The 20,698-nt window shown below is 56.4% G+C and overlaps 1 protein-coding gene across 1 annotated transcript in view; it reads left to right on the top strand.

Annotated features, from left to right (window-relative positions):
* Positions 1-20,698, top strand: part of CEMIP (cell migration inducing hyaluronidase 1) — a 153,888-nt gene that overhangs the window by 78,799 nt on the left and 54,391 nt on the right. Inside the window, exons 2-6 of the mRNA XM_002721460.6 lie at positions 6,775-6,881; positions 11,817-11,963; positions 12,402-12,540; positions 14,262-14,498; positions 20,181-20,360. Of these exons, the coding sequence (XP_002721506.3) occupies positions 6,791-6,881; positions 11,817-11,963; positions 12,402-12,540; positions 14,262-14,498; positions 20,181-20,360 (794 nt within the window). The 5' untranslated portion in view covers positions 6,775-6,790. The remainder of the gene's footprint in view (positions 1-6,774; positions 6,882-11,816; positions 11,964-12,401; positions 12,541-14,261; positions 14,499-20,180; positions 20,361-20,698) is intronic.

Below are 20,698 nucleotides of genomic sequence, written 5' to 3'. Positions count from 1 at the left end.
CGGGAATCTGCATTTCTAGCAATCAGTGCCCCACCAAGAGAGACCCCCCCCCCCATTCTGGACTGCCTGGCAGCACTAGTCTGGATCTTCCAAGCCACCCTGAGGATTGAGGGCGCCAACCAGGGCTGTCCAGGAGAAGTGGTCCACCACAATGGATATGGGCCAGCTCCGTGCTGGAGCCACTAGCCGGGCACTTGCGCTGTGCTTACTATGCCGGAGAGCCCAAGTTTTCCTTGTGTCTCACTTGGATCACATTTGGGCAGCCGCGTGTGACCTGTTAGGGTCTGTGCTGGGCAGGGCGGCTCTCAACAGAAAGGACAGTGCGCATTAGCACGGCCACTAACTTGACCAACTCCTGGATTCCGCGCCGGTGCGTCGTTAAGAGCTGCGTCCTCATTAGGAGATGGGAGGTCTTCAAAAAGTCCGTGGAAAATGTGTATTCAGGAAAATACTGCGGGGGCTTCACCATTTTGGGCAACACAGTAACCTTATCTTTGCATTCCATTTTCCAAGACTGCTTAGAAGTCCCCAGGTTTTCCGGGAGGCTCACACGCGTCAGATTTCATGCCCGTTGCCCAGTGTGATGGGGCTTGGAGACCCTCGAGGGCAGCATCAGCTCAGGGCCCACCCATGGGGTGCCAAGACCACGTGTGTTGAATGCGTAAGAAGGAAGGCAGATTTCAAAGCCCCTTCTCCCAGAGGCAGCTGGCAATGGCTTTGAAGGCTTTGAAGCTCTCAGCGCGCTCCCGCCCCCGCTGATGTGATGGCCTGATAAGGGGTTGGCCCCGATGGCACCGCAGGATGAGACAGGATTTGCTCTGTGTGCTTGGGGGCAGGCAGGCCCATGGCCGAGAGCCTCTGTTAGCCCAGGCGGCTGCAGCATTTCTCCCTGGCTGTGCAGGTGGCTCCCCGGTGGGAATTCCCCACGTCAAACGAGGTGATTCTAATTTGAGGAGGACAGGGGGACAACTTGAGACTTTATGGAGACCGAAGGGGCACCGAAGCTTGTGTCGCTGTCCAAACTGTGTCTTCCCCTCTCCTCCTCCCCCGAAGCACGCAGGGGACAGAGAAGATGACCGTGTCCCTACACCTGGGGTCAGACAGGGATTCCCACGCCAGATCCTGGCTCGGGTTTCCATTTGCTTGCTGGGGGAGGGGTCCGGCTTCACCGCATGTCTGTCCTGGGGGAGTCGGATCTCTGGGCCCTGCTGCCCTGTTTCCGTGGTTCCTGATGGCCACTGCTGTCAGCCAGAAAAGGGTCTCAGGAGCCAGCCCACGCCTGCCCCGTGGGCTCTCCAGGAACACGGCGCAGACTAAAGGGTCTGTGGACAAGAAGCCCAAGTCGTAAACACAGCGGCTGGCACCGGGCCTTCCCTGCCCAGCAGAGAACTGCGGGACATCCACGCTCGGCTTCCCCCAGCCTTCACGCCGGCCACTATTTTGTTTACCAAGGACAGAGAAATGGCTCCAGCCAAGCATCCACTCTGCCCCAGGAAGCCTGGGGGAGAGGGAGGGGCGCAGTGGGGTGATGGCTCCCATGGAACAGAGAGCGGGTTCTGAGCCACTTCCAAGGCCCCGTGACCCTGGCAAAGCTTCAGCCCCACTCCCACCCTACCCCAAGCCGCACAACCAGGATCTGCTTGTAGCCAGCTCTCCAGGGAGGTGCTGTGCACACTCCAGCTTGGGCAGGGCTGCCTGTGCCATCGCTCACAGTCCCACCAGCTCCTGTTACGAGGGATTGTTAGGAAGAAAAAGCCCAATTTCTGCAAAAGAGAGCAGGCTTTGGGCTTTGCTGCCCACTCACTGTGTGACCTTGGGTGGGTCAGGTGCCTGGCACCGAACGTTGCCCATCCATGAACCGGGGATGGCGGAGATTCTGAGCTCAGAGGATCGCCATGGGACTGCAAACTGGCCGATGCATGAGACAGGCATGGAGGAGGACCTGGCTGCCACGCTCGGGCTGTGGCCCACGTTTGCTTCATTGTGTTTATTATCCCTGCAGGTGGGCCACCTGGGGGCTTCAGGAAGATGAAGTCGTGTACTCAAGATGTGGGCATTCGGTGCGATGGTTGAGCTGCCACGTGCAAGGCCGACACCCCTTAGTGGAGCCCCCGGGTTTGAGTACCAGCTTCCTGCTAATGAGCACCCTGGGAGGCAGAGTCGTTGTGTCAAGGCGTCGGGGCCCGGCCACCCATGCGGGGTGCCTGGATTGTGTTCCCAGCTCCCAGCTTCGGCCTGGTATAGTTCCAGCTCTTGGCCTGGTATAGTTCCAGCTCTTGTGCACATCTCGGGGGAGGGAACCAGCAGATGGGAGAACTCTGTGCGTCTCTCCGTTTCTCCTCTCTGCCTTTCAAATAAAATAGGGTGGGTAAGTCAATTTTACCTGATTTCTTCAAGCATCGTCATCTGCTCAGGGCTGTCGGGACACTGAAGCCGAGGGCATTCAACAGCAGGGTCGTTCCCTCTGCGTTCTTGGACCGGAACTCTCAGATCTCCAAGTTGGTGGGGCTGGTTTCCCATGAGGCCTCTCTCCCCAGCTTGTAGTCACCTCCTTCCTCTGTTCCTTTCCCAGCCGCCCCTCCATGGGGAGGGTGTCCTGGTCCCCTCCTCCTCCTCCTCCTCTTCTTCTTCTTCTTCTCCTTCTCCTTCTCCTCCTCCTCCTCCTCCTCCTCCTCCTTCTTCTTCTTTTTTAAAGATTTATTTATTTATTTGAAAGTCAGAGTTACACAGAGAGAGAAGGAGAGGCAGAGAGGCAGAGAGGGAGAGAGAGAGGGAGAGAGAGAGAGGTTTTCCACCTGCTGGTTCACTCCCCAGATGGCTGCAATGGCCGGAGCTGAGCTGATCCGAAGCCAGGAGTCAGGCTCACATTTCAAGGCACAGTTCTTGAGAGCGCTGTCTCTCCTCTTGCCAGCAAGGTGCTCAGGAGACAGGACTCGCACCTGGTCCCTCCCCATATGTCTCAGAGGCCCCAGCCCGGGGCCAGGGATGTCTGAGCCGGCGTCTTAGAGCTAGCGTACCCTGCATTTGTCATGACCACCACTGGTTGTGAGTAGTGTTGCCGGCAGAGAGGTTGAGTGACCGTGTGGGGTCACACAGCTCAGACCCGGGTTCCCAGGCTCCGTCTCGCAGCCGCTTCTCCATGCCCCTGCGCGTCCCCGTGGGTCGGGCACACGGCTCTCCATGTCTCTGATGCTCACGGCAGCCCTGGAACATACGGCACATCTTTCCAACCACGCAGGTGGCCAGAGACTTTCCCAGTGCGTGGCTGGGACGTAAGGTCTGGAGGCCTCGCACCCCACCACGGCTGTCTTGCTGAGCGGAGCCTGGCCTACGTGTGCCTGAAGCGAGAGTCGCGCTCCCTCTACAAGGAGCTGTCCCCGGGCCGACTTGTCCCCAGCCAGGGGCTTCCGGCTGTCCACGGCTCTCACCCCACTCCCTGCCTTACAGCTCAGACCAGTCTCTCCCCAGTCCTCCCTGCTTTTCTTCAGTCTCTATGTGTGGAGCTGGCTGGGGCGGCCTCTTGGGGCAGTGGGAGCCCTCATTCCCCAAGGCTGGGGATGCCCTTGACAGTGCAGCTGCTCAGGGCCTAGCTGGAGTCTCCCACCCCCCCTCCCCTCCCCCCTTCCCTGTTTTTACATGAAAGGCAGAGAGACAGACAGACATCTCCCATCCTGCAAATGCCCGCAACAGCCAGGGCCAGACCACGGGGAAGCCAGGAGCCAGGAGCTTCTTCTGGGTCTCCCACGTGGGTGGCAGGGACTCAGCTACTTAAGCTGTCACCTGCTGCCTCTTCGTATGCGCATTAGCAGGAAGCCAGTTCAGAAGTGGGACCAGAACTTGAACCCGGGACTCTGACCTGGGAGGCAGCACCTGCACACCCACCCGTCCCCTCTGGAGGCTCATCTAACGCCCTGCTCCTCTCCCCCGCCTCCTCTTGTCCTGCAGGTGACAAGCCTAGGACTCCAGCTTGCAGGGGGCCGGGACCCGCTGAAGACAGCCAGGAGGAGCAGGGAGTGTCTCCTTGGCCCTGCCAGGCCTGGCTCGCCCAGGGAGCCGCTGGACCAAACTTCTGGAAGATTCTAGCTTGTTATTGCGAAGGCTCCCGGAGTGTCTAGGGGATGAGCCTTCGGGAACATCGTGGCTGCATGATGCTGTGACCCCATCACCAAGTGAGATCAGCGGCCGGCCAAGACGTCCAGCCTCGGGAGCCACCGCGCGCTCATCCAGGCTGGGAGGCTTTTCAAGGCAGTGTGGCCAGCCCACCCGTGACTCCTCATCCCCTCGACAGAAGGCTCCTAGTGGCTCATGGTGGAAGCTTTTCTCCCCTGTGGGAGAGTCCCCAAGGGATTCGCATGAGCCGCGTCCCGCGAGGCCAGTCTGACAGGCGGCTGGGGGACTGGCAGGATGTCCCACCACGGCTGGCCAGACGGGGCCAAGCATCGTCTCCTGCGAGTGCAACTGTTTGCGTCCATCCGTCCCTCCTTCCATCCATCCATCCATCCATCCAGTGGCGTGCTTGTCTGCGAAGGGACCTCTGGCAAAAGCGGAAAGGGCACAGTTCCAGGTCCCCGTCGCCCACCTGCCCACGGTGGCCCCAGGGCATCTAACGGCTACAGAAGGAACAGACTTGACAGGGGCCTCCCCACGGCCTCCCCCCACCTGCCGGCTCCGGCCTCACCACCCGTCGTATTTCTGTAGCAAGCGAAGGCGCTGGCCTTGGCCCTTCCAAGTGCAAGTTCCCTGCAGAGGAGCCCCTGGACACAGACGCCCAGCCACCTTCGGTTTTTCTCAACTGCTTGTGTTTTGAGCACACGACTCTGGCTTTCCCCACCCTGAGGGCCTTGAAAGGCCCCTGTCCCTGGGGTCCCCTCCCTTCTGTGGCAAACAGCGTGAAATTGAGCCCTCCTCTTTGGGGGGCCCCTGGGAAAGGCGCCATGCCCAGGCGCCATGAGGCGTGACTCCAGCCGCCGGCCGGGGCGACTAGAATGGGGTCTGTTGTTCTCGGCAGACGGGGCCTGGGTCGGGCCGGGCGCCTGGGCACGGCTCACAGGCGGGCGGCATTGATCCTGGGGCTGCTGCTTCCTCCCTCCCCGGCCTCACCCTGTGCACCTGTGCGGGAGGTGCCCGCCCCCACCCCCGCTCCCTAAGCGCACACAAAGGAGCCCACTCTGAGCGGAAGGTCAGAGAGGTCAGGGTTGTCGCTGAGCTGGTCTGCAGGGGGGAGGCTGTGCAGGTGGGAGAGGCTCCGGTCCTCTTCTCCGTGTGGGACCATCTGTTTCTAGGCACAACCACAGTCATGGTTGGGCGAGATGGGCGGGAGCCAGGGCCGGCCACTCCCGACGTCCTGTGTGTGAACACAACATTTCTGAGTGGCGTCGTAATTGGGAATGAAAACCTTGCATCTTTTTAAGTTCCTGAGGTTTGTCTAGATAGATCCCCATGTTTTCTTTATGTATAAGGAAAAAAAATAATCAGATAAAAGTAAGCCCATCATTAGGGCTAAAAACTTTGGTTCCACACAAGAGGAGAGCCGAGGTTCTTCCTCTGTATTGGCTTTGCCATCTTCAGTCCCTGGCTGCTACTCCATGGTGCGAGATAGCTGCTGGAGATCCAGCCATTCTATCTTCATTCCAGCCAGCAAGAAGGAAAGAAGGCAGTCAGAAATCCTGCCTTTTCCTGAAGGGCACATCTGGAGTTCACATTTGCTACCTCGGCTGTGTTGGCCGGAGCTTAATTCTTTTTTTAAAAGATTTATTTTATTTATTTGAAAGGCAGAGTGAAAGGGGGAGATACTAAAAAAAAAAAAAAAAAAAAAAAGAGAGAGAGAGAGAGAGATCTTCCATTCACTGGTCCACTTCACTGCCATGGCCGGGGCTGGGCCAGGCCGAAGCCAGGAGCCAGGAGCTTCATCCAGGTCTCCCATGTGGGTGCAGGGGCCCAAACCCTTGGGCCATCTTCTGCTGCCCTCCCAGGCCACCAGAAGGGAGCTGGCTTGGAAGACGAGCAGCTAGGACCTGAACTGGCGCCCACATGGGATGCCGGTGCTACAGAAGGCAGCCTAACCCACTATACCACAGCACCAGCCTCCCAGGACTTCATTCTAAGGCCACAACGAACCCGGGGCTGGTGGGGGAACGTTGGCTTCGATAAAAACCACTGAGGCAGGAGGCAAACACGGGTATTGGGGGGGTGATTAGCTCTCTTGGCCCCACTTTCTCCTGGGTGAGTCACACGTGGAGGGTTTATACTGTGCACGCATCGTGTTGCGGTTTTAAGTATTCTTAGCCAAGACTGGCTTTGGAAGCACAGAATGATAAGGTCAGTATGAGAAATCCACCAGTCCACCAGTCTTCCTCTTACAGGCTGGGGACCCCAGAGCCCAGAGAGGCTGAGTAGATGAGCTGAGGTCACACAGCGACGTAGTTGGTGGCATCTGATCCCTGGCTCTTGTTTAGCGGGAAGAGTGTCGTTCTGCTTCTTAAAAAAAAAAAAAAAAAAAAAAAAGACTTCGCTCTGGAGGAGGGGGAGCAGAAAGCACTGAGCACCAGGGATATCAGATTCCATCCACGTCTCCGTATCTGAGAACCCAGGGCAGGGTTTGCGTGCCCCGATCTGCCCAGCCCTGGGTGCTGGCAGCTGAGGCCGCTGTGGGTGGGGGCTGTGTGCTGGGCTGGCTGGAGGGTGCCTGTGTGGCCCTGCCCCTGTGTGTGTCCGCCTGTCCCCGTGTCACTCCTGCCCCAGGGTGTGGCTGAGTCCCCTGTACGTCTGTTTCAGAGAGCCCCCTGCAAGGATGGGCGTGGCCAGGAGGCGGGACTTCTTCAGGGCCACTCTCACGGTCAGCTGGCTCCTCGTGGTCCACCTTCCCAGGTTCACATCCACAGGTGAGCCCTGTGTCTCAGCACGGACAGCGTGGAGGAGGAGGAAGAGGAGCAGCCGGGGGGGTGGGGGGGACGTGGCTGCGGGGAGGCTGGGCTGTGGCCCCTGCCCACTGGGCCCCTTGATCCCGGGCCATTCTCCTTTTTGGGGTTCAGTCTTGTCACCTGCAAAGTGCAGGGGCTTGAATCAGGGGTCCAAGCCCAGGGACAACAGAAGCTAAGTGCCTGACGCACACGGATGAGGCCGGCCAGGAGCGGCTGTGGGCACCTGGGGAGCCGAGGGACCCCTGCTTTGCAGTCTGGACTAATAGTTGTCACGTGGGAAGGAGGGTCCCCTGCCATCGCAGGGTCTTTGGAATTTTTAAGGGAAGTCAGAAATCTAGAGTCTTATGTAATAGTTCTTTATTTTTTTTCAACCTTTTAATTTTTACTTATATATTTATTCATTCATTTTATTCTAAAAGGCACAGAGACAGAAAGAGAAAGACAGAGATCTCCCATTTGCTGGTTCACTCCCCAAATACCCACAACAGCCAAGGTTGGGCCAGGCCAAAGCCAGGGACCAGGAGCCCCATCCAGGTCTCCCGCGTTGTGGGGCAGGGGCCCAAATACTTGAGCCCTCCCCCGCTTGCCCTCCAGGGTGCTCACTAGCAGGAAGTTGGACTTGGAAGTGGAGCCGGGACTCAAACTCAGGAAGTGGAGTGTGGGATGCGGGCACCCAAGCAGCGTCTTAACAGTCACTCCACGTGCTCACTCCCCAAAGCTCCCTAGTTTCTTTTTTTTAAGATTTATTTTATTTATTTGAAAATCAGAGTTACACAGAGAGAGGAGAGGCAGAAAGAGGTCTTCCATCCGATGGTTCACTCCCCAATTGGCCGCAACAGCCGGAGCTGTGCCGAGCCGAAGTCAGGAGCCAGGAGCTTCTTCCAGGTCTCCCTCATGGGTGCAGGGGCCCAAGGACTTGGGCCATCTTCTACTGCTTTCCCAGGCCATAGCAGAGAGCTGGATCAGAAGTGGAGAAACTGGGACTAGAACCTACACCTATATGGGATGCCGGTGCTTCAGGCCAGGGCGTTAACCCGCTGTGCCACAGCTCTGGCCCTGTAAAGCTCCCTAATTTCTAGATTTAATTCAGATTTCATTCATTCTTTGTTGTCTCTAAGATTTTTTAAAATATTTATTTGAAATGCAGAGTTACAGAGAGGCAGAGAGAGAAAGAAGCAGAGAGAGAGAGAGAAAGAGAGGAGAAAGAGAGAGAGAGAATCTTCCATCCACTGGTTCACTCCCCAAATGGCCACAATGGCCAGAGCTGAGCTGATCCGAAGCCAGGAGGAGCCAGGAGCTTCTTCCAGGTCTCTCTTGTGGGTGCAGGAGCCCAAGGACTTGGGCCATCTTCTACTGCTTTCCCAGGCCATAGCAGAGAGCTGGATCGGAAGTGGAGCTGCTGGGACTCGAACCGGCACTCATTTGGGATGCTGTACCACAACACCAGCCCCTGTAAGAATCTTTTTGACCCTTGGGCACATAGCAAGCAGTCAGTATTCTAAATTTCTATGCAGTAAGTGACAGCATGGCCTGAATTTGTCTGCGGGTCTTTCCGGCATCCATGGCGTTAACTGACATGAAGGGGGCAGTGGCTGTGCTGGGAACAGGGTTGGGCTTAACTTTGTAGGAAGCCCGTCCTAGAGGCCCACCTGCCCAAGGTGCATTCCTCCCGCATCCTGGTTCCTCTCTTGCTGTGTGTGTGACACATTTGGAAAGGAGGCCGTGCCTCTGCTTCCCTCTGCTCCAGGCAGAACCCAACCCTCGCCATTCACGCTCCAGGTAGTAGTCAGGCCCTGTTCCTTCCCAGGCCCCTCCTGGGAAAGGCGGGGTGGTTGCCATGGCAACAGCTCGGCAGCCCCGGGAGCCTGTGCTCCTGCAGAGGCAGAGCCACCACTTCCAAGTCCAAGTGCAAAGTGCGGCACCAAGGCACACGCTCAGAAACTAAGAGGGGCAGGCCAGATGGCCCTGGCCAGTGCAGGCCGTGCGAGCTGACGGTTGTGAGACTGGAGTTAGGGCGACTCCTCCCAGCCTGCTGGTGGCCCTTGCCTGGATGGGGGGAGCTCTCTCGTTGGCCACACATGAACCCCATGCGGCTGGGAGTCACCTCCTGGTGACCGGTACTCACATCCAGGCCTAAGAGCAAGGCAGCCACGCCCTGGACCTATCTGGAGAGAAGCCCAGGGGTGGGCTCCAATGCCCCGAGCCTCAGGCACCCACCCTAGCAGCGACTGCATCAAGGCCACCAATGAGCACACCCCACGGTGTCATCTGAGGGTCACTGCAGGTGACAGCAGCTGGGAGAGCCACTTTGTTGAATCCCCAAGAAGTGTGGCATTCCCTTCTCCTTTTTAAATAATTTTTTATTTACTTGAGTAGCAGAGCGACAGAGGGAGAGAGATACACAGACACAGAGGCAGAGAGAGCTCTCATCCAGTAGCTCACTGCCCACCCAAACACCTGCGGCAGCCTGCGGTGGAGGCTGAAGCCCGGAGCCAGGACCTCAGTCTGGGTCTTCGACATGAGGGGCATGGAGCCAACTACTTGAGCCTCCCAGGGTCAGCATTAGAAATTCCAAGGAGATGAGACCAGCGCCGTGGCTCAATAGGCTAATCCTCCACCTTGCAGCGCCAGCACACGGAGTTCTAGTCCCGGTCGGGGGGCTGGATTCTGTCCCGGTTGCCCCTCTTCCAGGCCAGCTCTCTGGTGTGGCCCGGGAGTGCAGTGGAGGATGGCCCAGGTCCTTGGGCCCTGCACCCCATGGGAGACCAGGAAAAGCACCTGGCTCCTGCCTTCGGATCAGCACAGTGCACCGGCTGCAGTGCGCTGGCCGCGGCGGCCATTGGAGGGTGAACCAACGGCAAAGGAAGGCCTTTCTCTCTGTCTCTCTCTCTCTCACTGTCCACTCTGTCAAAAAAAAAAAAAAAAAAAAAAAAAAAAGGAGAAGAAATTCCAAGGAGCTTCTGGAATCAGGAGTCAGAGCCAGGATTTCAACCCAGTACTCCAGGGTAAGGTGCTGGACCAAACACCTGCCCCCGGAACTCCCCTCTTAAGGAAAGACAGACAAGGCTGGGCCTGTACCGAGGTAGGCGGAGCCTGAAGGAAGGTTGCCAGGGTTCTGGGCCTGGAGAGAGATGATGGGTGGGATCAGCAACCACACACTGAGCGCCCACCCTGTGCTTGGCAGAGAAGGCAAAGGCCCATCGCCGCCTGTGGGTGGGCAAGGAAGACCCACTGGGGGCAGGGGTCTCTGCCAGGTGCAGACACAGGGGCAGCTCCTCTGGCTCTCCTCGAGATACGTAAGAACGGGACAGACGCCGTTGCCCCCAAAACAGCAGAAGACAAGTCAGATGGCTTCAGCATTGGCCTGCAGTACTGAGCCCAGTGCCACCCTCGCTGTGTGTGGCTGTGGAGAGGCCCACTGCACCCACCTGGCTCCAGAGACGTGGCCTCCTGGGTCCCCTCCTCGGGGCCTGAGCTTGCCTCCCTTCCTTCCAGAACCTACCCCAGCGTCTGTGCACCCCATCACCTGCCCAGCCCCACCTGCCTCCCTCTCCCCCACCGCCGCACAGGGCACACAGCCTTCTGGTCACAGGGAACGGGAGGGGCTTGGGGCTTGTTCCCTGAGCCAGGCTTCTCCCATCTTGCTTTGCCCATTGCATCTTCCTGCCTCTCCTTTCTTTCCGAGGAGTTTCTTCCAGTATCCGGGACAGTGTCAGCCTGCTCCCGGCACCCTCCACGGCACAGTGCAGGCTCACAACCAGGGGACCCCATGGAGTAGAGACCCCTCCCAGCGCATCTGAGCATGGGAGCTGCCCACTGCATCCAAGCAGTGTCATCCTTTGGATGCCCTGACAGCAAACAGCACCACTGTCCACAGGGTCTTCTTCCTGGTTCTCCCGATAGGTGACAACTCGGGTTGCAAGAAATAAGACTGTGGGGGCTTTTCTGACTTATGAGCCCCTGCCCCACTGGAGCCATCACTTCTTTATTAAAAAAAAAAAAGTTTATTTTATGTATTTGAAAGGTGGGGAGGGGGAGAGCTCTTTTATCCATTGGTTTACTCCACGAACGACTGCAACAGCAGAGACTGGGTCAGGCCAAGCCAGAAGTCGGAGCTCCATCCAGGTCTCCCATGTGGGTGCAGGGGCCCAAGCACTTGGCCCATCTTCTGCTGCTTTCCCAGGTGCATTAAGGGAGCTGGATCAGAAGCAGAACAGCCGGGATTTGAACCGGCACTCGCATAGGATGCCAGTGTCGCAAGTGGTGGCTTAACCCGTGGCACCGCAACACCAGCCCCAAGCCACCACCTCTTACCATAGCTCTTGGGGGTCCTCACCGGGACACACCCGGTGGCAAGAGTAACAGCCCACAGGGAAGCCTGCAGCATGACAGCCGTGCCAAATGTAAGCATATTTCTGGCTCCTCCCAGTTTGGACCATTTACCCATCAGGGATCTCTCGTTACAAGCAGCGTTGCTTGGTGACGGAATTTATATTCTACCATCTTTCTCAGGTTTCCGGGGGAACAGACTTAGAAAATTAGCCAGAGGTCAAATTCTCATTTGCAGAAAGCAAAAGAATTTGGTTAACTCTTCAAGAACCACCTTCCAGGTGACAGAGTGTCTTGGAATCCAAGTAATCTGGGTAAACCATGGCATAACATTTCATCTTAGAATGGGCTGAATGGTCATCTGGTCTACCCTTCATTTTGTGAATGGGGAACTTGACCCAGAAAGGGGAAGAAGTGACTTGTTCACAGAAACATGACGAGCTTGTGAGGACATGGGCTGGACTCCAGGGCCCGGCCTCCATAGCAGGGCTCTCTCCCAGGGCTGCGGCAATCTTTGCGTGGTGATGCTTGTGGGTGGGAGTGGTGACTTCTCTTTGACCTTGGCAGTGGTGGCCGAGTGCCCCGACCAGAACCCGGAGCTGCAGCCCTGGAACCCGGGCCATGACGAAGACCACGAGGTGCACATCGGCCAGGGCAGGATGCTGCTGCTCACCTCCTCGGCCACCGTCCACTCCATCCGCATCTCAGAGGGAGGTGAGCAGCCCCCCCGCCTCCTCCCCACCCCCACCCCAGTGCCTTGCAGAAGAGAGGCAGGTTGCCGTGACTCTGGATTGACAGGCTAGACGTCAGGGGCTGGGGTTCACGGCCATGTCTGAGGTGGCACTGAGGAGCGGCTTGTCAGAGGGTCCTGTCTCTATAGAGAAAACTCCCCAGCGCTTCTCGCGGTAGCCCTGCTTGTCCCCCCTCTCAGAGGCCTGGCCATCGAGCGCAGAGGGTTCAGGGATGGCAGCAAACCAGTCGGGTGCCCGGTGCCAAGCAGAGAGCAGAGGACTTGTAGGCACAGCCAGCGTAGAAGTGGTTGGGAGATGTGCCTCGTAACCCACCTGGATGGGATGAGGAGTTGCTCAGAGAGCCTGACCTTGACCCTGCTACAACCTCGCCCTTGACCCGACTCCGTCCCCTCCTCCCCAGGCAAGCTGGTCATCAAGGACCACGAGGAGCCCATTGTGCTGCGGACCAGGCACATCCTGATTGACAGCGGCGGGGAGCTGCATGCTGGGAGCGCCCTCTGCCCATTCCAGGGCAACTTTAGCATCGTCTTGTATGGAAGGTAGGGGGACCAGGCAGGCGGGCACCCTGGGGCTCCTGGAGCTCACAGGGTGGGGCTTTCCCAGGGAGAGCGAGAGGTGGGGGACCGGCAGCAATCAACATTCGCTCCTGCTGGATTGTCTTGTCTTTTTAAATATTCATCTATTTAGTAATAAGGCAAACACAGGGAGAGAGAGAAAGAGAGAGAGAGAGATCTTCCATCTGCTGGTTCACACTCCAAGTGGTCATAACGACCAAACCAGGCTGGGCCGGGTTGAAGCCAGGAGCCTGGGATTCCATCCTGGTTTCCCATGCAGGTGCAGAGGGCCAAACACTTCGGTCACCCTCTGCTGCTTTCCCATTAGCCATTAGTAGGGAGCTGGATCAGAAACGGAGCAGCCAAGACTTGAACTGGCGCTCTGATGCAGGATGCTGGCGTCACATGTAACGGCTTAACCCACTGAGCCACAATGCCGGCCCCCAGATTGTGATCATGAACAAGACAGATGTGTTGTTGGCGCCGCGGCTCAATAAGCTAATCCTCCGCCTTGCGGCGCCGGCACACCGGGTTCTAGTCCTGGTCGGGGCGCCAGATTCTATCCTGGTTGCTCCTCTTCCAGTCCAGCTCTCTGCTGTGGCCTGGGAAGGCAGTGGAGGATGGCCCAAGTGCTTGGGCCCTGCACCCCATGGGAGACCAGGAGGAAGCACCTGGCTCCTGGCTTCGGATTGACTCAGGGTGCCGGCTGCAGCACGCCAGCTGTAGCGGCCATTTTGGGGGTGAACCAATGGAAAGAAGACCTTTCTCTCTCTCTCTCTCTCTCTCACTGTCTAACTCTGCCTATCAAAAAACAAACAAACAAACAAAAACAAAACAAAACAAAACAAAAAAAGATGTGTTTATCCAGATGAGCTGGAGCGTCCATGAGACATCGCACTGATCACAGCCTAGGTGGCCAGTTTACGCTGGACTCCCTGCCAGCATTTCAGCTGCCTGCCAGTCACATACCCATGCAGGATGTAATGCACAAGGTACAGGCAAGCTCCATGCAGTGGAGACTTTTAAGAAGTGATAGCTGGCCGGTGCCACGGCTCACTAGGCTAATCCTCCACCTGCGGCGCTGGCACACCGGGTTCTAGTCCCAGTCGGGGCGCAGGATTCTGTCCCGGTTGCCCCTCTTCCAGGCCAGCTCTCTGCTGTGGCCAGGGAGTGCAGTGGAGGATGGCCCAGGTGCTTGGGCCCTGCACCCCATGGGAGACCAGGAGAAGCACCTGGCTCCTGCCTTTGGATCAGCGCGGTGCGCCGGCCGCAGCATGCCGGCCGCAGCAGCCATTGGGAGGTGAACCGATGGTAAGGGAAGACCTTTCTCTCTCTCTCTCTCTCTCTCTCTCACTGTCCACTCTGCCTGTCAAAAATTAAAAAAAAAAAGTTTATATATTTATTTTCATTTTACTTGCAAGATGAGAGAGAGAGAGATCATCCATCCATTGGTTCACTCCCTAAATACATACAACAATCAAGGCTGGGCCAGGCTGAAGCCAGAAACCTGGAACTCCATCTGGGTCTCTCGTATGAGAGACAGGGACCAAAGTCCTGGAGCCATCGCCTGCTCCTCCCAGGGTGTGTGTTAGCAGGGGACTGGGATTGGAAGCAGAGCCGAGACTCAAATCCCGGCACTGGGATGTGAGAGATGGGCGTCTTCCCCTCTGCACAGGTGCCCATCCACAGCTCTTTTTCTCCCGCAGGGCTGATGACGATGTGGAGCCAGATCCTTACTTTGGCCTGAAGTACATCGGCGTGGACAGAGGAGGCACCCTGGAGTTGCACGGGCAGAAAAAGCTCTCCTGGACGTTTCTGAACAAGACCCTCCACCCCGGGGGCATGCAGGAGGGAGGCTATTTTTTTGAAAGGAGCTGGGGCCACCGTGGGGTCATCGTGCATGTCATCGACCCCAAATCAGCCACCGTTGTTCACTCCGACCGGTAAGGCTCGCCTTCCCTCCAGCATACACCCCTTCATTCAGCGCGCGCTTGCTGGGCGCGTGGCCCAGGGCACTATGCTAGGTGCCGGGCACATGGCAGAGACCCAGACACAGGGAAATCCCTGCCCTTGAGGAATTTGTATCTTTCCCTGGACATTGGCCCAGTGAGGCTGAGTTTAACAGGAATAATCAGGCAAACACACGCACACACACACACACAGAGCATGGTTTTATTTATCTTTTAAAAAGATTTATCTAACAGAAAGAGTGAGAGAGACAGAGAGAGATCTTCCTCCCACTGGTTCACTCCCCAAGTGGTTGCAATGGCCAAGGCTGAGCCAAGCCAAAACCAGGAGCTTCATCTGGGTCTCCCATGTGGGTGCAGGGGGCCAAGCACTTGGGCCGTCTTCTGCTGCTTTCCCAGGCGCATTAGCAGGGAGCGGGATTGGAAGTGGAGCAGCCAGGACTTGAACCGGCACCTGTATGGGATGCCAGTGCTGCAGACAGCAACTTCACCTGCTACGCCACAGCTCCACACCATGGTGTTAGAGTGTGGTGATGGATAATGAGGTAGGGAGGCGATGATGGAACAGCTGAAAATAATTAGAGACCACTTTGGAGCAGGTGATCAGAGTGGTCTGGGGAGAGGAAGCAACGGTTGAGCTGAGAAGTACAAGGTGAGGATGTGGCAGGGAAGAGGGTTCATGACTAAGAGCAGCCCGTGCAAAGGGGTGCAAAATCACGTGATAACGTCAGGGCTACAGGCAGAGGCAAGGGAGGGAGCTTGGAGGCCATGATAAGAAGCAGCCACTCCAGGGCTTAAGGAGATCAGGATCGGACTCAGAAGAACACTGTGGCTGGAGGGCAGAAGTGAAGACACTGGAGGTGGCCAGGCAGCCCTGCCCTGGGCCAGAGACAGCAGTGCTGAGGGCTCTGGTGGAAGCAATGGAGACAGACGCTGGGGAACTGGAGAGAGACGGGAAAGCAGACAGCGGGTCTCCCGCACCCTCCCACTCTGTCTCTCCCCATCAACTGGCAGATTCCGCAGGGGCTGCACCTGCCTGTTGGCCTCCCCATGGTTCTCCTTTTTTTTTTTTTTTTTTTGACAGACAGAGTGGACAGTGAGAGAGAGAGACAGAGAGAAAGGTCTTCCTTTGCCATTGGTTCACCCTCCAATGGCCGCCGTGGCCGGCGCACTGCGCTGATCCGATGGCAGGAGCCAGGTGCTTCTCCTGGTCTCCCATGGGGTGCAGGGCCCAAGCACTTGGGCCATCCTCCACTGCACTCCCGGGCCACAGCAGAGAGCTGGCCTGGAAGAGGGGCAACCGGGACAGAATCCGGAGCCCCGATCGGGACTAGAACCCGGTGTGCCGGCGCCTCAAGGCAGAGGATTAGCCTAGTGAGCCGCGGCGCCGGTCCCCATGGTTCTCATACTGACCCCCCAGGAAGGACACAGCTGGGCTTGGATGGACGCAGGAAGAGCTATCGCGGTGCTGATGAGCGAGGGACTTGGACCACGCAGGAGCCGGGCATGAGTGGCAGAGAAGCAGCTGTGGTGCCGACGCCTTCCCATGCAAGGATGGGCATTTAGCCCAGTGGCTGAGACCTCGGTTAAGATGCCCGTGTCCCACATTGGAGACCTGGGTTCAACACCAGCTCCAGCTCCTGTCTCCAGCTTCCCACCAATGCTTGGGAGCAGTGAGGACGACTCAAGTCCTGGGGTCCCTGGCACCCATGAGGGAGACCTGTGATGAGTTTCTGGCTCCCAGCTTTGGCCCGGCCAAGCCATTCTCATTCTCTCTCTCTCTCATAAGAAATTTAAACATCTGTGAAATGGGTTCTGTTACCCATATTATATAACGAAGCACTGTGACTCAGCAGTATGGAATTTGCTGAGTCACAGGTTGGTGTGGGTTGGAGCTACTACTACATCGCCCTCTTGGGTTCCCTGGTGACAGCCATCTGCCTTGGCCTGGCACTGGGCAAGCCCAAGCCCACAGGTGAAGCCTGCCATGGGCGTGGCTAAAGCTGGAATGAGCATGATTGACATGGAGTGAGGGAGGAGACAGTCTCCTGGTGCCGCCTCTTGCGTGGCGGCAGCACCGTGCCTTGCAGCTGTCCCACAGGAAGCCTGATCCTTCTTGAACTGGAGGTGTTGTCTGGAGAGCTAATGGAGGCAGAATGCCTGCGGGCCAGATCTCCTCTGCTAAAAGTAGATGCTGGAGACCTCAAGAATCCAACCCCTGGGAGCAAGCGTCTAGCCTAGGGGGGTGGGGTGCTCACCTCCCATGCAGAAGTACTTGGGTTTGACGCTCACCTCTGGCTGCTGGCTCCAGCTCCTTGCTAACGCAGACCCTGAAAGGCAGTGGGGACGGCTCAAGTGGGTATCCCTGCACCCATGTGGGAGACCTGGATAACATTCCCTGCTCCTGACTCCCAGTTTCAGCCTCAGCTCCAGCCCAATCCCAGCCTTTGCAGGCATCTGGAAAATGAACCAGGGATGGAAGCACTCTCTCTGTGTATCTATTTCTGTCTCGTCCTCTTCCCTCCCAAATCAACAAATAAAACTTTGTAAAAAGAAAAAGAAGCTGGCGCCGCAGCTCACTAGGCTAATCCTCCACCTAGCGGCACCGGCACACTGGGTTCTAGTCCCGGTCAGGGCGCTGGATTCTGTCCCGGTTGCCCCTCTTCCAGGCCAGCTCTCTGCTGTGGCCCGGGAATGCAGTGGAGGATGGCCCAAGTGCTTGGGCCCTGCACCCCATGGGAGACCAGGAGAAGTACTTGGCTCCTGCCTTCAGATCAGCGCGGTGTGCCGGCTGCAGCACGCCTGCCGTGGCGGCCATTGGAGGGTGAACCAATGGCAAAAAAGGAAGACCTTTCTCTCTGTCTCTCTCACTGTTCACTCTGCCCGTCAAACAAAAAAAAGAAAAAAAGAAAAGAAAAGAAAAGAAAAGAAGAGCCGGCGCCGTGGCTCAATAGGCTAATCCTCCACCTTGCGGCGCCGGCACACCGGGTTCTAGTCCCGGTCGGGGCGCCGGATTCTGTCCCGGTTGCCCCTCTTCCAGGCCAGCTCTCTGCTATGGCCAGGGAGTGCAGTGGAGGATGGCCCAGGTGCTTGGGCCCTGCACCCCATGGGAGACCAGGAAAAGCACCTGGATCCTGGCTCCTGCCATCGGATCAGCGCGGTGCGCCGGCTGCAGCGGCGGCCATTGGAGGGTGAACCAACGGCAAAGGAAGACCTTTCTCTCTGTCTCTCTCTCTCTCACTGTCCACTCTGCCTGTCAAAAATAAAAAAATAAAAAATAAAAAAAAAATAAAAAAAAAAAAGAAAAGAAAAGAAAAGAAAAGAAAAGAAAAGAAAAGAAAAGAAAAGAAAAGAAAAAGAAAGGAGAAAAAGCCAGAGGGGAACCAACTTAAAACAAAAAAAGAGTCTGCCAGCTGGATATGTGTGAAGACGGATATGAACGCACACGCACAAGCGTGAACACGGGCTAAAGCCACCAGGGAAAGTCAGCTATCTGGTGGGAGTGCAGGGGGCCCTTGGGAGAGGCAGCAGCATTTGATGAGGCAGAGAGAGGTGGCGACGAAGAGCAAGCACAGGAGTGGGGTGTGCCGTGGTCCCCCGGGGCTGAGAAGGGCCAGGCTTGCAGCAGACAGTCCCTGGGAGGACCATGGGAGGTTGAGGAGGCCGAGGGGGGTTGGACCAAGTTATGCAAACAGCGAAAAAGCAGCTGGGGGCCTCAGCAGAACCCATTCAGCCGCCTCTGGTACCACCCTTATTTTCCTTGTCTTGCTCAAAACCTCCTTGGCCATTCATGCTGGCTTATTTTTCTGGATTCATCTTAGAATTGTTTGGCTTATTAAGTTGCAAGACAAATTCTTTTGCAATTTCCACTGTAATTGCACAACGTCTTTGTACTTACATGAGAATCAGGATCATGACAAATGTATCTTTCCTTTGTCAGTTCTGACCAGTGAGGGAAAAAGGGCATGATTCCTAGTATTTTACATGGATGATGTTGGGATGTCCTTGTCCATTTTGATTTTTATCCTGTCATTTAAATTTAAGAGGGTATACGATAAGTGGTCTTTTTAAAGATTTATTTATTTATTTGAAAGGCAGAGCAATGGGCGGGGGGAGGGTGTTGAGAGAGAGAGTGAGAGAGAGAGAGAAATCTTCCATCTTCCATCCTCAGGTTCACTTCCCAAGTGGCTGCAACAGCCAGGGCTAGGCCAGGCCAAAGCTAAGGCCAGGAATTCCATCTGGGTCTCCCACATGGTAGCAGGGGCCCAAGCACTTGGCCTATCATCTGCTGCCTTCCCAGGCACATTAGCAGGGAGCTGGATCAGAAGCAGAGCAGCCATGACTGGAACTAGTGCTCTGATGTAGGACTCTAGCATTGCAAACAGAGGCTTAACACCCTGTACCACAATACTGATTTCTTTAAAAGATAAACAGGAACATAACAGGAATGCAACAGTGCTTCCAAAGGCCAGAGATTATGTCCCTGCTGCTATCAATTCAGAGGTGACATTGAAATGATTCTTTTTTTAATATTTATTTTATTTATTTGAAAGAGGGAGTTACAAGTTACAGAGAAAGGCAGAGACAGAGTGGTCTTCTATCCGCTGGTTCACTCCCCAGATGGCCGCCACAGTCAGAGCTGCGCCGATCCAAATCCAGGAGCCAGGAGCTTCTTCTAGGTCTCCCACATGGGTGCAGGGGCCCAAGGACTTGGGCCATTTTCCACTGCTCTCCCAGGCCGTAGCAGAGATCTGGATTGGAAGAGGAGCAGCCAGGACTAGAACCGGCACCCATATGGGATGCCTGTGCTTCAGGCTAGGGCCTTAACCTGCTGCACCACAGCGCCAGCCCCTGGAATGATCCTACTGGCTGCTGCAGGAACCAGAGCCTTGAGTCGGGATAGTCTCTGTTGACTTCCAGGAATCTGGGGAGAGTGCTTTCAGTCTGCACCAGAGATCAAATTCCCTGCCACTCTAGGTATCTGAGCTCTCTCCCAAAGTCAGGCTCTGGTGCTGGGCGCAATCCACAGCCTCCAGGATGAAAGGCGAACATGAGAAGGCCCCACGTGGGTGACCCGCTCGGCACCCTGCACCTTAAAATTCTTTGGGATTTTGGCCGGCGCCGTGGCTCAATAGGCTAATCCTCTACCTTGTGGCGCTGGCACACCAGGTTCTAGTCCCGGTCAGGGCGCCGGATTCTGTCCCGGTTGCCCCTCTTCCAGGCCAGCTCTCTGCTGTGGCCCGGGAGTGCAGAGGAGGATGGCCCAAGTGCTTGGGCCCTGCACCCCATGGGAGACCAGGAGAAGCACCTGGCTCCTGGCTTCGGATCAGCACGGTGCCCCGGCCGCGGTGGCCATTGGAGGGTGAACCAACGGCAGAAAAGGAAGACCTTTCTCTCTGTCTCTCTCTCTCTCTCACTGTCCACTCTGTCTGTCAAAAAAAAAAAAAAAAAATTCTTTGGGATTTTGTCCACAGAACAATCACCCTGCTTGGGTCCTTTCTTCTTGGGTGTCGTGGGTGTGGTGTGCAAGATAAGTCAAGTGATTTGCTCTTTCAAGTCTAAGCCTTGGTGGCACCGCTGGCTGTCACATCACGGATGCGTGCTTGGACTGCTCTGTCTTGAGAATCCTCAAGTCCTCCCTCTCCCTGACCTTTCTAGGTTCGACACCTACAGATCCAAGAAAGAGAGCGAGCGCCTGGTTCAGTACTTGAACGCGGTGCCCGACGGCAGGATCCTCTCGGTGGCGGTGAATGACGAGGGTTCCCGAAACCTGGACGACACGGCCCGGAAGGCGATGACCAAACTGGGGAGCAAGCACTTCCTGCACCTGGGTTTCAGGTACCGCCCATCACGTCCACCTGCACCGGCATCTGGGGCTTGTTCTTAAAGGGATCCTGCCTTTTTAAGTACAAGCATAGCTTATTCCTAAAACACAAAAGGTCTGTGTGTACCTGAGCTCATTCAGTCAGTCAACCACTGCCCAAGTATTAATGAGCATCTATAAGATGAGTAAGAGCCCTTCCTCCATGGGTTGTTCGTGTTGATTCTCCTGTCTGTAGCAAAGAATTCCTATCAGGCCTTGGGGTTTGACAGATGGTTTCATTTTTTCAAGATTGAGCTAAGAGTCTCTACCCAAATGCTCAAGAAGGGACCCTTGGGATATGGTCCAGCGTGTG

The sequence above is a fragment of the Oryctolagus cuniculus genome, chromosome 12, assembly GCF_051225735.1.
Source record: "Oryctolagus cuniculus isolate XC-2025 breed Fujian yellow rabbit chromosome 12, ASM5122573v1, whole genome shotgun sequence".
Classification (NCBI taxonomy): Eukaryota; Metazoa; Chordata; class Mammalia; order Lagomorpha; family Leporidae; genus Oryctolagus; species Oryctolagus cuniculus.
Note: the sequence above shows the minus strand (reverse complement) of the source record. Positions and strands in the feature narration are given on the sequence as shown.